General features: G+C 45.6%; 1 protein-coding gene across 4 annotated transcripts in view; it reads right to left on the bottom strand.

Annotated features, from left to right (window-relative positions):
* The window catches only part of RUNX2 (RUNX family transcription factor 2), a gene marked incomplete at its 5' end in the record, with an annotated part of 209,322 nt that overhangs the window by 120,369 nt on the left and 71,212 nt on the right, over positions 1 to 17,741 (bottom strand). For 2 of the 4 annotated variants that reach the window (XM_079933086.1, XM_079933087.1), the window contains one exon: positions 1,578 to 1,942. In XM_079933086.1, the coding sequence (XP_079789212.1) occupies positions 1,578 to 1,942 (365 nt within the window). Of the gene's footprint in view, positions 1 to 1,577; positions 1,959 to 17,741 lie in introns of those variants that run through there. The other 2 variants (XM_079933089.1, XM_079933088.1) reach the window with 1 other exon arrangement.

Here is a 17,741-nt window from a genome sequence, read left to right on the forward strand (position 1 = left end):
ATTCCTCTCTTCCCCCCCTCCCCCCAAGGCCTGGCTAACCCTGCTCTCCACAATCCCAGAACCCAGGGGACCCAGGCCCACCTTCGCGGGTTCAGAGGCTAAACAGGGCCGGAAGCATCTTCCTGGGAGCGCTCTCGTCCCTGTCTGGCTCACCGCCCCCTCCATCCCAGGCGCCTAGTCCAGAGAGGGAGCACGGCCCGGGACCCCATCTCCCCAGCAACCTGGGACGCTCCCGGCCCTGCGGGCTCCGCGAGGGGACGAGGGCTGCCCGAGGGATCCCGATTGCCTTACGGAGAGACTCCGGACCCTACACCCTCAACCTGCGGAGCCGCTGCCCGCGACTCCGGCTGCTGAGACCCGCCCTCAAACTAACGGGCCGGGAGGGCGGAGGAGGCCGCGAGGAGCGCGCAGGGCGCTCTCCAGCCCGGGAGTCACTCCCTCGGCGCCCAGGCCACGGGCCCGAGCCTCCCACGACCTCTCAGAAACGGGAGGGACCTTTGGGGTCTGAGTCCTTAAAAGTAAGAATAAGGCGAATCGCACAATATCACCTCAGTTTTCAAGGCGGGCGAGCCGAAGGCATTTCACAGGTTTCCCTTCTCCCTCCCGGGCGCAGCGAGGCGGGGAGCGGGTCCGGGTGGAAGAGTCGGCCGGAGCCCCCGCCCCCTCCACTGGCCCGCGCCGCCTTGCACTTGAGGGTCCGGCGCCGGGGACTCCCGGACTCCCCCGCCTCCGGGCGCGCGGCGACCCCTGCAGCCCCGCCTTCCTCCCGGTAGCGGGAAGGGGCGCGGGTCTGCAGACGGAGAAAACGCCCCCGTCCTGTCTGCCCCTCACTGGCTCCCTGAGTCCCTAGGTTCGCCCGGGACCCTCTCGGATACTGATAATGCGGCCCACGCGCCGCAGCCAGCAGCCGGCACGCGGCGCCCCGCCCCGGGCGCAAACGCCCGGCGCCGGCACCCCACCAACACCGGCCCCCGAGTCCGGGAGGGGCCGGAGCCGCCGAGGCGCAAGCGGGTCAGAGAAGGGGGCGCCGAGACGGGCGGAGGGCGTTCGGTTGGGAAGGGAAGAGCGCGGAATTCAGGGGAGGGGCGGCGCGGCGGCCCGCGGTGCGGGCCCGGCCGGGATGCCGGGGAAGGGGACGCGGGAGTCTCGGGGGAGAACGCCGGGGATCCTCGCTCCTGGGGAGTGGGGGCGGGGTGGAGCACGTCCCGGCGGCGCCGCCGAGAGTGGGCACCTGGGGGCTCCTGGGGGAGGGGAGACCGCTCAGAGGAGTGGGTCGGGAAGTTGGCCGGAAGGCTCCAGGGGTGATGAACGGATAAAGGGGACAAGGGCTGAAGTGGTGGCTACGGGCACAGGTGGGAGAGGGAAGGATCTGCGCGGGGTCACTAAGCCCCGAGCCCGCTGTGGGATCCGGAGGAAGAGGGCCACACGGGGGTCCCTCGGGTCAGAGCCACCGAGGTAGGGGCCTTGGAGGCCGTCCGAGTCAGGGGCCCGGCCCCTGTGGGCTTGGAAACGCCGGCGGGCAGGTCCAGCGGCGCCCGGCCGGGGGCGGGGAGCGGGGGGCGGCCGCAGCTTCTTACCTTGAAGGCCACGGGCAGGGTCTTGTTGCAACGCCAGTGCGAGGGCAGCACGGAGCACAGGAAGTTGGGGCTGTCGGTGCGGACGAGTTCAGCCGGGTGGTCAGCGATGATCTCCACCATGGTGCGGTTGTCGTGCGGCGGCCGCAACCGGGGCACCGCGGCCGCCGCCGCCGCCGCCGCCGCCGCTGCCGCCGCCGCCGCCTCCTGCTGCTGCTGCTGCTGCTGTTGCTGCTGCTGCTGTTGCTGCTGCTGCTGCTGTTGCTGCTGCTGCTGCTGTTGCGCAGCCACCACCGGGCTCACGTCGCTCATCTTGCCGGGCTGCAGGCTGCTGGAGGGGGGGCTGAAGCGCCGGCTGGTGCTCGGATCTACGGGAATACGCATCACAACAGCCACAAGTTAGCGAAGTGGCCGGGGGAGGGGGAGGAGGGTGGAAATGAGGGGCGAGGAGGAGGAAATTGGGGGGGTGGAGGCGAGACGGGGGAAAGGGGCTGGAGGTGATGGGGCTGAGGAGGTGAGAAATCAAGTTCGATGAAGCCGACTGCCGGGCGGAGTCTGACGGGAGCCAGAGGTGGCGGTGCGGAGCAATCGGGTTGGCGGGTGGGGAGACCCGGGAGGCGCAGATCTTGCCGGAGCCTTTGGAACACCCGGGGTGGCAGCTGCGAACGGGCACCGGGATGTGTTTGGCCCGGGGAGGCGGGAGGCTTCAGTTTGCAGCAGCTTGTAGTGGGGTCCCGTGGGGCACCGCGTCCTGGGTGCGCTGGCGCCCCCTCCCAGTTCGAGTCCGGCGGTGGGGCCGAGTGGGTTCAGCAGTCCAGCCCCGAGGCCAGCATCGCCGCGCGCTGCCCGCCACCGCCGCTCCGCGCCGCGCGCTGCTGCCCAGCTGCAGGCGTCCGCGCCGCCGCCCGCCCGCCCGCGCCGCTGCCGCCGCCGCCGCCTCCTCCGCGGCGGCCGCCGCTCCCCCCGCGCCGGCTGCACACTCAGATTCCTCCCGCGGCGGCTGCCAGCCCGGCTCCCCGGCTCGGCTCCTTCCTTTCCCTTCTCCTCTTCTCGCCCTCTCACCGCCACCTCCTCGCATCCACTCTCTCCTGCTCTTTGCAAAGCACCCCTGACCCTTGTGCTTCGAGGTGCCAGGAGGTAAGTCGCGGGCAGCGGATCTCGGGGCAACGGATCTCGAGCCTGCGAATCGCAGCCGCTGCCGCCGCCCGCCGGCCGCGAGAAGGAGCCCCCGGGGCGCCGCGCGCAGCTTCGGAAGCCGAGAGAGGCGGCCCCGGTCTACGGGGATCTCGCCTGGTCGCGTCCTCTTGCTTCTCGCCTCCTCCCCCCAAGACAAGGAACCCCCTCTTGGTCGGAGGAGGTTGAAGCTGAGACGCCAGAGAGCCGCCGGCTGATCTGACTGTCGTTATTTTTCGTTGTAACTTCAGGAGAGGAGGAAGGAAAATTCTTGAGCGTCTGTGCTGACTTCTCAGCTCTCTTCACCCTTCCCCCACCCTACCCCCCCTCCACCTCTGCCGGAGCGGCTCCCGAGGGAAAAAAAGATTTTGCAGGGTTTGGGTGGGGTTTTTTTGTTTTGTTTTGTTTTTGTTTTAGACTTAAGTGACACAAAAAATTGGGATGGAGGGGACACTTGTCAAAATACTTTTCAGAAACTCAAGTGGGTGGCTGGACACTTTTCTTCTATATTCAGACTTGTCGTTCCTAGAGAACAAGGGTGAGTTTTTTAAGGACTGGAAAACTGTCAGCTTGATGATTAAAGTAAGTTGCAAAAACCCTCGCTGGGGGAAAACCCCAGCAGTTTTCCATGGATCTCAATCTTTTATTGTCTATTTTGCATCTAAAACTAGGTCTAATGTCTTAACTTTCTCCCCCACCACTCCCAGGGAAAAAAAATAAAACTACAAAATAAAATATTCAAAATGCTTCAATGGCTATTTATTTATGTATTTATTTCCCAATGTGGGTTTAAAAAGCGACTTTGGATCCCCAAAAAAGTTGTGGTCCAGAGGATGAAGGAGCGCAGGAAAAAACGGCAGTTTTACCTAAAATGTGGTTTTTGGAGGCTGGGATTTCTAATGATTAGGTTTTTGTGGTTTATATAGACACGACTCTGGCTAAGGCGATCATTACGCTGATGAGAGTCAGAAGCACGTGGGTGTCTCCGACCAGCCTCAAACTCTGAGCCTTCAAAACAAAACAATGTGGGGCGCCCGCAGAAACCGGGAAATCCGCTTGAGGCTATTGCACCCCTAAGAAGGGGGCACCGGGCCGTTTCCCCTCCTCGTAGTGTACTGCTACGTTCCTTGCTGTCAATCTCCTTTAAACCTCGCAAAGCTTGAAAACTTGTCTGCAAAAAGAATCATCAGTTGCCAAAGTTTCAAAGATTCCTAACAGCGTAGCTGACACTAGACAGTAATAAGTGATTTTATAAAAGAAATGAAGTTACAGTGCCTCCTCTGCGGAGTATTCAGGAAGAAACATAGTTGAGTCATCACTCATCGCCCCCCCCATCTTACTTAAATCAATCCACGTACCCATTAATCGGCATTTTTATTGCTCAGCGCAAACGCCTCTCTCACCCCGGTAGCGACCTGCCACGACTCTCCCGCTTTTTAAAGCGTCGCTTCCTCTAGCCCAGCGGGCACTTGGGGGTCTGCGCCTTTGAAGGGGCCTGGAGAGCGTGGGGGGCGCGGAAGAGGAGACCTGGTGTCTGTCAAGGTCTCTGGAGCCTATTTCAAGCGCAAGATGAACTTGGAGAGCTGTAGTTGAGTGGCTTGGGGACCAGGATTGCCCTCTAAATAGATGCTCCCTCGACTGAGGGGCCTCCAGCCGTGCGAGCGGAGGTGGGGCGGGGTGGCTCGGCGAGCGCCCTCGCGGGGGTAAGGATGCGGTCCAGGGGACATTGCTCTTTCCTCTTTGGGGCTTTAGTTTTACCTTCCCTTTCCCCATCCACAACTCCACGCGTCCCTCGTCCGGCTTTCCCTTCCCCAGTTTTCTCCCCCACGTTCCCGCCTCTCCCCAGAAATCCCCCCGCAGACGCGAGCCTCCTCGCCGCGCCCCTCCCGCCTCCTCGGCCTTCCCACGACCGCCTGCCACCCTGGATGACTCATTCTGCATCACCCGCTGGGACACCCCCTGCCCAACCTACTCCTCGCCGCGGCCCACTGGCCTCGGAGCCCGGGCGCCCCCGGCATGCGAGGAGGACCCACTTATCCCGACGGACTTGATGCGCAGCGAGGAACGGAGCTGTCTCCTGCGCCTGTGATTTTTAATTATCTTTTCGGTCACAGGGGAGAGCTCTAACCCCGGGCACTGCCGCGCTGCCGGCGCGCGCCAGGGTCGCGTCTTCCCAACCTCACGCGGCCGACCAGCCAAGGGAAGCCAGGCTTACCCTTCCAAAAAAAAAAAAAAAGAGAGAGAGAGACCAGACTGCCTGCGTTAGTTTCCTACCTTACACCCCCGCCCCCCCACTTAGTCACATGCACCGGAGCACACACGCCTCACACATCCCCACACTGACACATAGATACACATACACAACTCACACATAAGGCTTTTTTTTTTTTTTTTGCCTTTTAACGAGACAGTTTTATTACGGGCGCATTGCACCTCAGTCTATCAAAGATCTCTGACTTTTTTTGTTGCGTTTTTGAACGTGTAGGGGCTGCAAAGGAGGAGAGAAGTTACCGGAAGCTGATTATTTCTGTGGTCAAAGGGAGATAAAAATTCAGTAACTACCATAAGTCGGTGTTATGCCGCCTTCTTTGGAGTTGTCCTTCTCCCTGGAAATCCACAGAACCGGGAATTACCAGAAAATGTGTTGCTCAGTAACAGTCAATATTTCAAATATGGGCGACCAGACGGGCTTTTTTGAATAAGAACTTCTAGGGCAGTTGAACTTAAGTAACCATCATGGGGGCTTTTCCTTCCTCTTTCTTTCTCCATTGCTGTTTTGTCCGTTCTTTGTTTTACTTGGTGGATAGCAAAATATGCAGGCCTCAGTGTTTGGGTGCTTTGACTGGGGATTTTAAGGGCTATTTAATCAATGGTGAATTATTTATTTTAATTAATCATATCCGGTAATTCAGCTTTATAGCCATCCTTGGACATCCTCCCTCCATTTCACATTTCAGTGGAGCTAATATAAGCAACTCTTGGAAGTTACTAGTCTTGGATTCCTTAAAATATCCTACAGTTATTTATAATGGGGAAATGAAATTTTCCACCGAATACCCTAACAACGTTTCAGGTACCTGGCACAGCGGATTTTCAGTCTCCTTTCAAAAATATCCTCTTGCTGAACATTCATACTTCCAGCTGGAGCTGACTGAGCCTGGAACTGATGATGTCTTGGCTCAGAGTGTTATACTTAAAGGAAGAAAACATTTTTACAGACCCCTAAACTGAACCTCTCCTGGTAATAGTAGGCACAGAGGGAAACTGTGAAATTTTACATGTGTGTATTTTGTGCTATAGTTTGTATGATCTCACTCTTGGGCTTAGATTTTTTTTTTCTACCCTGAAATGTTCAGAACAAATCACCCAAAAGATTTCTCTTCAGAAGCATGCCTCTTTTCTGTTGTATGTTATGACATTAAAACACGCACACGCACACACACGTTTTTCTGAACATGTGCCTATTCCGGAAAGTATAAGCATTAATTTTCCCCTCCATCTCCTTTAACGTTTAATATAACTGTTTAGTAACAACACCTGGAAATTCTGACTTTCCAGACAAAGAAAATGAGATGTGAGACGGTCAAGTTATTTATCGAGTCAAAGAACTGAACTCCCAAAACCAAGACCAGAATCCGTGCTTCTTTCATTCAGGTTTCATCTTCTAACCACTAAATTATTTTATATATACTTTTTTCTTCATGAAAAATGAAAAAGTCACTGTGAAATTGTAAAACAGATTTCGATGGGCCAGCTAATAAAGTGGGACAACCTTTCAGACGTGCAGTAAAATATAATGGACATATCGATGATTGCTAAAGTTTTGAATGGTTGTATGGGAAAACTTTATAAATAGAACCATCTTTAGAGAGTTTTCCTTTGAACCGTAATTGAGTGGAAGTCACCCAGCCCTTGTAGAAGTAGCACTGCCAGTAGACCAGGTGTTGTCACACTACAGCCCACAGGCCGAATCTCGCCTGATGCCTATTTTTGTATAACCCACAAGTTAAGGATGGTTTTTGCATTTTCAAATAGTTGGGAAAAAATTAAGAGAAGAATAATATTCATGACACATGAATCTGATGTAAATTCAAATGTCAGTGTCCACAAAGTTCTATTGGAACACGGCTTTATTCATTTAATTATGTATTGTCTGTAGCTGCCTTTGCCTAAGACAGCAGAATTGTGTAGTTGTGAAAAGGACTGCATGGTCTGCAAAGCCTAAAATATTTAATATCTGGGTTTTTTCTAAACAGAAAAAGTTTGCCAATCCCTGCCCTGAAGAGAAAATGATGCAGGATTCTGGTGGAATGGATCAGCAGAAAGAAGTAGCTATTTCAGAAGATGGAAGGATGGAGTGTTTATAAGGTCCAAATTGGTTCTTTAAAAGTGAAAATTTTTTCCTTTAACTTATTCTTTTCTGTATAAAATGTTAATCAGTTAGACTAGTATTTTTCACTTAATCATTTTAGATGGACCAAAATGAAAATCAGAGAATGAGAAGTTAGTGCGTTTGCATGAGCTCTTTAAGTACTGTTGTCTTACACATCTCTATATGTCAGCATCTTCCATTATCCTTCACAGTGAGAGCACATTAACTGCATAGATGAGAAAAGAGTAAAGAAACTTCCATGTAGTCTGAACATGAAAAAAAATACGTATGGCTTGCACAGGTTTATTCCATGTGCTCTACAAATGATTACACAAGAAACGTAAATGAGCTTACCAAGAATTTTCTGGTATACAAGATTTTCACAAGTCCTATATATACTTTTAAGATGGTTAGCTTAATAACTTAAGTGATCCCAAAACTTTCTGACGTATTTTTTTCATTTTAATTTTTTATACAGTTCAATACTGTATGATTTGTTGTAAGCTCTCTCAATGTTTCCCTTTGTCAATGGACCTATAATAATTTGCATGGCTGTAACAAGAGATGAATGTTTGTAGTTAGAGGGCTTAGCATCATAAACCTTTCCTTGTTGTTCCAGTTAGCATTCCCATGGACCATTTTCAGGTATTTATAAGAGAGTACAGCACTGTCATAAAAAGGCTGACGCTCGCCATATCATTTCCATATTGATGGAGCACCTGTCTAATTGTACTTCAGGAACGACGCTGACTAGAGTGGCACATGTGTTTGACGGTAATATCAACTTACTACATGACACCGTTTTTACCTCAGGCGACCAATATAATTTCTAAAAATCTCATTTATTACCCAGGAGTCAGAGAAATAAAACTCATCTTCTTAAATCAGCCCTTTGGTATTTTGGTGTTGGTAATTGTCCTATGTGGGTGGCAGTGATCTGCGAGAAGTAGTGCAATATTATATGTAAAAGTTTACAAATGTCTGTGATGAAGCATCTAAGAACACCCTAAAAGGAAGTAATAATTTAACTTCTGTAGTAATTTAACCATTCTTTATTGATGTTCTTGCATTTTACTTTCAAGGCACCAAGGCAGGTTGCTATCCAATTCTAATCCCACTGCCCACGGTTCTACAGTTTCACTCTAGACTTTGGGACGGTGGCCTGAACCATTTGTCTGCTCTCTCCAACTTGCCTTCAGGGTGAGAAACATAAATCATAGTAGTCTTAGTCCAAATAACAAAGTACAAAACCAGCATTTGCTCAGTCTGAGAAATTTGAATTACCAACTAGAAAGGCAGAAAAAATAGAAGAGGGAAAAAAAAACAGAACAGCAGTAATCCAACCTGGTTCTCTTAGCTGCAATCCTAGGGGATGCCAGTTCTGGGTCACCATCCTAAGTGTTTTATTCCTCTGTATTTCATATTCAGAAACTCTTCCTCCAGTGTTTGCCCCCAGGATTTCCTGAACTAGACTTTTCTCAGAGAAAGCACTTTCTTTTTCCCATCTAGCCATAATCGAGTTCTATACACAATGTTTCTTTTATCTTTTTTAACTTCAGATGAATTATCTGATTTATCTTTTTGTCGGGCAAGATCTGTTAATCACACTCCTATAAGTCACAATTTTTCCCCAGATCATTTTTCTTCCCTAGAGGAGCCAGTTATCAACTTATTACCTCTCATGTCCATATTCATCTTTTTACCTGCTCTGTGAAAATGGATCTGGGCCCTTTAAATATTTCTCCTTACCAGCTGGCATTGATATTTTGTCAGTAGGGGGCATTGGAGAAACGTTACAGAGGGAAAAGGGTTTGCTTCCTGGTTCCCTTGTGCTCAACAGGGCAGGTTGCTACAGCCCTTCAAGTGTAGCTTCTCTAGCTCCTAATTTTTCCAGCACACACTCCAGCAGTTTCCCCAGGGCCCAGCTGCTGCAGCAAAGTTGGTTTCTCCAGTGCCAGGCTCCTGCTGTGCACAGCCAGCCGCCACCGGCACCCAGCATTTTCCCCCAGCACCCTCCACCTTTGACTGTTTTATAGCAATGTGTCTCTGGTAAGTCACCTACTTGGGAACAGCTTTCCCTAGCAGCCTAGAGCGCAGATTGCCAGCAAGTTCCACCAGTGCGACTTCTCTACCATCCAGGCAGGGAGTCAAAGCTGTGCTCTCCCAATAAGATCTGTATCTCAGCCCAGGGGGAGGAAAGAAGGGGACTCTTTCTTGGTTGCTCTGTTTCAGTCCTGAGGATAGTGGATGCTCTTATTCTTAGTCTTTAGTGTTCTCTTGACTTCTTTCTAGCCAATTCTTTGTTACTCCAATCCATTTTTATAGGCCACAATTATATTAAACTTTCCTTGTTCAAATTACTGTGTGGTCTGTCTTTCCTCATTGTTCCCAGACTGATATTACAAGGGTTTAAAATTTTCTGGCCCCCATGATGTCCTTGTTCACAGTGTTTTCCATTTGTGGTCACACCTTTTGGGTCATTATAAGATGAGCATTTCCAACATTACATCACATCTATTTGACTTATCTCTACCTGAGAAGTATGATAAATATATACTTAGAAGACATTGGGAATTCCCCTGGCAGTCCAGTGGTTAGGACTCAAGGCGCTTTCATTGCCAGGGCCTGGGTTCGAACCCTGGCTGGGGAACTAAGATCCCACAAGCCGCATGGCACAGCCAGAAAATAAAAAAAGAGGACAGCGAGTAGAGGTAAAAAGGGTCAATATTCTCCCGCCCAGAGTCTCTTGACATCTGTCATGAAATCCCATAGTCCACACTTCAATTAAAATATACATAAATAAAATCACACACAAAAATTCCAGAGCTGCTCCATGCCTAGATCCAATAAAAAGCCAGAATCAGGGAAGGTGGATAGATATCTTGCAGGATCTGGAGAGCAAAATGCTACTGCCCAGGAAAGACAGGGAGCCGGATTAAATGATGCTGCCTTATTGTACTTGAAGTCAGAGACTAGGCGATGCTATGTTTCTACAGTAAAATAAACCAGAGAAACGCTGAATGAAACAAAATAAATAGACTTAGTACTGCCAGTTTTCTCCCAGCTTTTAATATGCTATAGGTATCTTGAATCTCCACGGAAGAAACTAGAATATAGCATTTCCCAAATTTACTTAATTATTTCTGCTGAGCAGATTTAAAGTTCTTTGAAGTATTTTTAGAAAATCCACAGCTAAATCAAAGTGGAAAAAAATTGTTGGAACATTAACGGGACTATCCTATCTAGAAGGGAATATTGTAATGTAGTGGGGAAATAAAGTTGGCTAAGCTACTTATAGCTAGGTCACGGGGACCTTGGTACCATGATTCCTACCTTTGTACACATTTACAGGAGGGAGAATGTTTAGGCTGCTTCTAGAAGCCTTGATCTTGGTGCTCATCCCACCATCCCAGCCCATTCACCCTTCTTGATCTGAACAGAAGAGTTGAATGGAAGCTTTTCTGGGCAGGGCCAGTAGGAGGGTGAGGCAAAGATCCTGCAAGGGCGGGGTCCCATCCTATCTTATTTTATTTTATTTTTTATTTTTTGGCCACACTACAGGGCATGTGGGATCTTAGTTCCCTGACCAGGGATCGAACCTGTGCCCCCTGCAGTGGGAGCATGGACTCTTAACCACTGGACCGCCAGGGAAGTTCCCATCCTATCTTTATTTAAAGTTTTGATACTTTGCTAATCGTGGATCTTTTGGTATTAAATTTGATTTTTAAGAATACTGCATGAAAATATTATCTTGAATAATGGGTTTCTTGGAACACCCTTAAATTTTGCACTCAAGGCCAGTGCCTCAATTCATTTCATCCTAATCCTGGCCCAGCTCTGTGGGAATGTGGAACTTACAGAGCAATTCCTGACCTCCCTGCTTTGTCACCATCTTTCCTTTTTTTAATATATTACTAAATGTAAATACAAATTGCAATAATTCCATATTCTCCCACAAAAGAACATACCTTATGACTTTCAGTACCTAACTGAGGTTTCAATAGCAGATATAACAGAAGAGTTTGACCTTCAATAATATAATAAATAATATGTAAGGGTAACTCTGTGTATGTGTTTACCTGGTTATCACTCTTTGGCAACAAAAATACAAATCATCTGCTTTTAATTATGCAAGTTTTTGGCCACTTGGTTGTGGGATCTTAGTTCCCCGATCAGGGATTGAACCTGGGGCCTCGGCAGTGAAAGCGTAGAGTTCAACCACTGGACTGATAGGGAATTCCCTATTATGCAATTTAAAAAAGGCAAAAATGTGTCTTCTTTGTAGTTTAACTCTGTTTTAGAAAAATTATCTTCAATTTTATTTAAATTAAATACGTTGCAAACACGATACACTTAGAGCCTGTTACTTTTCATTTCTGTAAGTGTAGTATTGGTGTTAAATTCATTAGATTCTTTTAATAAATTAAATGGATTCCATTATCAAATCTTTATAGGAGTTTCATAAGAGACGATTCCTACTGGTGTCAATGTGGTGGAAATAAACTTTCACCAGAGTGGGGAAAAAAAAGTAAGGTATTTAAAAAAAAAAAAAAGTTACTTGGCCACTGTCCTTTCTTCTGTCAATACAGTTCTTTTTCTGTTAATTCAAATCTTTGCCCAGAGAATATATGTATTTCTCTTTCCTAAGTAAAATCTCTAACTTTCTATAGTTTTTGATGACCAGGTTTGAGGCTTAACTGTGACGTGTTGATTCTTAGGCATTTTGAAATATGGATTTTTCACATGCCTTAAAGTCAAACTTTTTACTTGACTCTTCCTAGCAAGTCTTAATTAGGATTTTGACTTCAACATTTAGGTCAGACTTATATGTATATGGCTAATGAACAGATCTAAAATCTTATTTGACGCTATTCTCATTATTGTCAAGTAAAAAAGAAACTGATGAAACGTTCCAGATCTTCATCTGATATGCTTAGTTTAAAGCTTATTTTCTCTAAGATTACTGAAAATGTGGGTTGCATCTAGTAGTTTCATTGAACATAGCTGTTTTTTCCTGTTTTTAACTTGCTTCACTGTTTATCCTTATTGAAGGGTATTATTATGGTGTGCCCATAACTGTAACATGGAAACTAGTTGAGGTGTTACAATTTATTACATGTTGTCATTCAAGATTTAATCATGGCTTCTTTGATGCTAACAGTATTGTTGACACAAAAATAAATATCTTTTTTCAAAGGTATCTGTGATAAAACTTGAACTATGGAAAATATATTAATAAGCCGAGAATTACTAGAAGTATGATACATAGAGCCCTAACGTAGAGTCAGCTTTGCAATTTGAAAGTTTTTCAATTCTCAACTTTGTTTTACAAACTTTTATAAACTCAACAATAAAATTTCCCTCTGGCAAAAATATTTCTATTCAGAACCAAACTTTCTATAGAAGATTTCCTACTGTCAGTGTTAAAAATTTAAAAACTGGGGGAAAATTTGTTGGAAAGTTGCATTGCACTTGTCACTGAAAAAAGGGGAGGGTGGCTTATATCTAAATAAAGTCTAAACAGTCCATCAGCGATTTTTATTACACAAGTATGAAAAGAAAAAGAAATTCGCTTTAATTCATTCACTTCAGCCTTGAAATCATTGTATTATGTGAAAATCTTATGTGGCCTTGATAATTTTAATACAAGTTGCTCAACTTTCTTTTCTTCTCTGTCAGAGAGCATGCAATTTGAAGCCACTGAAAGAAAAAAAAAACTTTCAGAAGGTTTATATTGGAGTGGAGTCTTGGTCTCTTCCCTCTGAACTCCCTTCCAGGAGCACAGCAACATGACCACATGTGAACTATAGCTCTTCTCGGCACGTTTTAGAAGAGAGGGTAGAGGTGCAAAATGGGAAGTGTACTGGCACATCTTTTTTTTTTTTTTTTTTTTGCGGTACGCGGGCCTCTCACTGTTGTGGCCTCTCCCGATGCGGAGCACAGGCTCCAGACGCGCAGGCCCAGCGGCCGTGGCTCACGGGCCCAGCCGCTCCGCGGCATGTGGGATCTTCCCGGACCGGGGCACGAACCCGTGTCCCCTGCCTCGGCAGGCGGACTCTCAACCACTGCGCCACCAGGGAAGCCCCTGGCACATCTTTTTAACTAACTCACCATAAAACCTGGAACAAGGGCTCCAGACCAACATGTCCTATGACCTCACAGAAATTTCCATCTGAAGATTCATTCCATAAACCAGTCAAGGTCAATATGTCCAATATACCTAGCTCATTGTTCCAAGCAGAAAGGGAAACAAGGGACAACATTTATACTGCAAAGGCCCACTGTACACAGTCCTTATTTCCCCCCATCTTTATTAATACTCCTACTGAACACAGGATTGTGAACTCCCTAATGGTAGGGACTATACTTGTTTGGCTCACAAATAATCTGGAACCATACCACAGAAGAAGTCCAGGGAATTCCATTCCTACTATGTTCCACATGTACACAATGTGAATAATGTTCCCTGGAGTGGTGTAACATGGTAGCCCTAGGTAGCCCTGGCAGCTAGCGTAAGGCCTGGCTTATAGTATGTGACCAATAGATATCAGTTGACTGAATGAATGAATGTTCCCTGTTAGGCAGAAACTTGGGTATCAAGATAAACTAAGAAACTTGAGTATTAAGATAAACTAGTCTTCATCATTTTCCACTTCTAGTCTATCACCTAATTCTATTAATGCTACTTCCTGAATATCATTCATATCTGTTTTCTTTCCATCTCCATTACCACTGTGTTAGTTCAAGCCTCTATCATCTTGAACCTCAACTGCAAGAGACTTCCAGCTTATCTCCCTGACACCATTCATGCCTGCCTCAATCCCAAATCATCCTCCATGCTCCCATCAGAGGTCTCTTTTTATAACACAATGTCAACCATGTCATTACATGGCTTGAAACTCTTCAGTGGTTCTATATCATCTGTCTCATGGGCCAGGGGATAAAACACTTCACGATCCGGCCTTCTCACGTTATCATCACAGAGCCACAAGTACAGGGGTTAAAAGGTGAAACCCAAATTTGAAAACAAACATATCTTATGAAAAACCCCAACCTACACATCTCCTAGTATCCCTTGCCCCCATGTCAGCCACATTCTCTCTCTCTCTCTTTCATCAATGCTATTGCAATTTGCATTTACTTCCATTATTGCACTCGTCTCCTGAATTCTCTGTTCACATACATGTCTCTCAAAGAGAGTGTAAATTCCTTGAGGGCAGGGATTGGTTTCATTCATCCTCAGCACTTAGTGTAATGTCTAGAATACAATAAGTGCCTATAAATATTTGTTTAAATGAGTCAATGTATAAATAAACTTACTTAAAATTCTGTTTCGACCTGAATTGTCTGTCCTTTAAAATAGGAACTTTTCGTGTTGTTAAATCCTATAGTTCTGTCCGAAATGATCAAATACTGATGAGGATGTGGACCAATGGGAAGTTTCTTACATTTTATTGAGACTGAATTGCGGGGAAAGACTTGGGATCACAGCTTGGTAATATCTAGCAAAGGTGAAGCTGCACATATGCTCTGTGCCTTTGCAGTTCCACACCTAAGTATCTACCCTGGACGGGGAACACATAGAAAATGACGATAGGTTACATGTTTTACTGGAGTAAAGAAATGAGGGGCTCGTGCTTGCGGGCAAGGAAGTGCGGCTTCCACTACTTCAGCCCACCCTGTGTCCTGAGTGCTCAGGGATCGATACTTTTTGCTGTATCAGTGGTCTTCAAACCCGGTGTAATGTGGTTTGCTGTATTATTTAAGAATACTCACTCTGCTTTAGAAAATCAGAGAAGCAAATGAGGATAAATGAAACTAAATATAGAAGCTAGTCGTTTGTAAGACACATTAGACATAAAGGAAATAGAGCATATGTGTACTTAACGTCAATTGAAAGGGTTAGAAGAACCAAGAGCATCAAATAATCATGACACACTACGTAAATATGAGGCACTCAGTATTCCCAGGGTCTTAAATGGGCATCCCATTGATGACATCCATTCTGGCCCATGTGTCCTCTGCCCAATAAACTCAATAGCTCCTCGTCAATCTAATGGGTAAGCTACAACTATGACCAGGTGTACCACAAGCAAGTGTATACTGGCTCTAGGAACCTTCCTTCTGCAGAACACTGTTGCATAAACCTCCATTCTGGCTTGTAACCACACCATCAGGAGAATATTAAAGCATCAGAGAAAGAAATGAAATATACAAACTTTGCATAATTTGGAAATATGCACCCTCTTTGCACCCTATCCTAAGTGTATCAATCTATACCATCTCTATCCTCTTGCTTCTTCCTCTGATTTCAATTAATTTCAATCAGTTGCACGATTCAAGATTCTTAATGTGGTCTGTATGCCTTTAGTTCAGTGACAAATAGCTTGCCTTCGTGTTCTTAGAGGCTACCGTTGATTGCATCAAGATAATTTCACACATAATGCTGGGTTACATGTACCCCTACAGGACATGAGAACTTTCCAGGAACACAGATTGTTTTAAGAATTAATTTTAAAATCCTCAAAGTCATGTATACTTAAAAGTGATCTTCCTGGGAACTTGCCTGTGCTTCGCATTTTCTCTCTTTATATTTCCCTTTTCCCACTTCACAAAAGAAAGGATACCTCCTGGCCACCTTCCCTTCGTATTGTGCATTGCCCCACGGCAAATTAAAAATCTCCTGGCTGCCACACAGAACGTCCATTAATCAAGACACCAAAAGCACCATTTCAGTCTACTCCTTAAGAGATGCCTTTCCAAAAGAAGTTTGACTTTCATGTTCAGTAATTATTTATAAAAGAATATAATGCATTTATGTTGTTTTCATCAGTTGTATACTATGGGAACACTAATAATATAATAACTCAAACCAGAAGTATTTTAACAATTAGAAACGTATGGAGCTAGGAAGCTAACAATTTCTAATTTACGTACCTGTTAATTTATGTACCTATTTTTGCTGCTGAAAAATAGTGCAGCATTACTGGTTGAAGATTTTCAAGCATAAAAATATATTACATTAAGACACTTTCTGTGCAGGATGTATGATAGAAGTGGGATGAAAGGAAACAATGTAAAACTTTTGACTGACAAGGATCTTGTTTATATATTATTACATAATGGTCTCAAATCACAATGAGATACTGCTTCATATCCACTAGGATGGCTATAACAAAAAAGATGAACAATAAGTGTTGGAGAAGATGTGGAGAGATTAGAACATTAATGGTGGGAGTGTAAAATAGTGTAGCCACTGTGGAAAATAGCTTGGCAGTTTCTTAAAAAGTCAAACATAGGGCTTCCCTGGTGGCGCAGTGGTTGAGAATCTTCCTGCTAATGCAGGGGACACGGGTTCAAGTCCTGGTCTGGGAAGATCCCACATGCCGCGGAGCAACTAGGCCCATGAGCCACAACTACTGAGCCTGCACGTCTGGAGCCTGTGCTCCACAACAAGAGAGGCCGTGATAGTGAGAGGCCCGCGCACCACAAAGAAGAGTGGCCCCCGCTTGCCACAGCTAGAGAAAGCCCTCGCACGGAAACAAAGACCCAACACAGCCAAAAATAAATAAATTTAAAAAAAAAAGTTAAACACAAAATTACCATAAAACACAGCAATTACACTCAAGAGAAAAGAAAATATACATTCACACGAAAACTTGTACACAGGTATTCATAGCAGCATTGGTCATAATAGCCAAAATGTGGAAACTACTTAAACGTCTATTGACTGGTGAATGAATAAATAAATATGGTATATCCATTCAATGGAATATTATTCAGTCATAAAAAGGAATGAAGTACTGATCCATGCTCCAGCATGGATGAACATTGAAAACATTCTGCTAAGTGAAAGAAGCCAGACACAAAAGACCACATATTGTGTGCTTCTGTTTATAAGAAATGTCCAGAATACAGAAAGTACATTAGTGGTTGCCAGGGGCTGGTGGGAAGGAGTAAAGGGAAGCAACTGTTAATGAGTATGACATTTCTTTATAGAGTGATAAAAATATTTTAGAATTAGATAGTAGTGATCATGGCACAACCTTGTAAATATATTTAAAAACTACTGAATTGTGTGCTTCAAAGGGTGAATTTTATATAATGGGAATTATATCTCAATTTTTAATTAAATTAAATTTTTTAAAAAATGAATGATTGAGACTAGAAATATATTGGGGGAAAGGAGCTATAGCACTTCAGCTGGGATATTATTCCAGAAAGAAACCTGTACATATGTGCTCTAGGAGAATATATGAATATTCATAGCAACACTAGAAACATCAACAGTAAAGGATAAACATACAGTGGAATACTTATGCCATAGAACTATCTACAGTGAAAATGAATAGACAACAGCTACCACAGTATCATAGATGAATCTCAGGAAACCAGTATTGAACTAAAACAACACGTTGCTTCAGTATAAAGACATATAGGAGAATGATCATATCCATGCTCTTCATAATAAACAGAAAGGAAACTACCCAACCAACATGCACAGTAGAATGGATAAATTACGATATATTGACACAATGGAATACTATGAGCAAAGAGAATGAATTAAGTTCAATCTACATGTAACAATAAGGATGAATCTCATAAAAATAATATTGAATGGG

Source organism: Stenella coeruleoalba, assembly GCF_951394435.1.
Source record: "Stenella coeruleoalba genome assembly, chromosome: 10".
NCBI classification, from domain to species: Eukaryota; Metazoa; Chordata; class Mammalia; order Artiodactyla; family Delphinidae; genus Stenella; species Stenella coeruleoalba.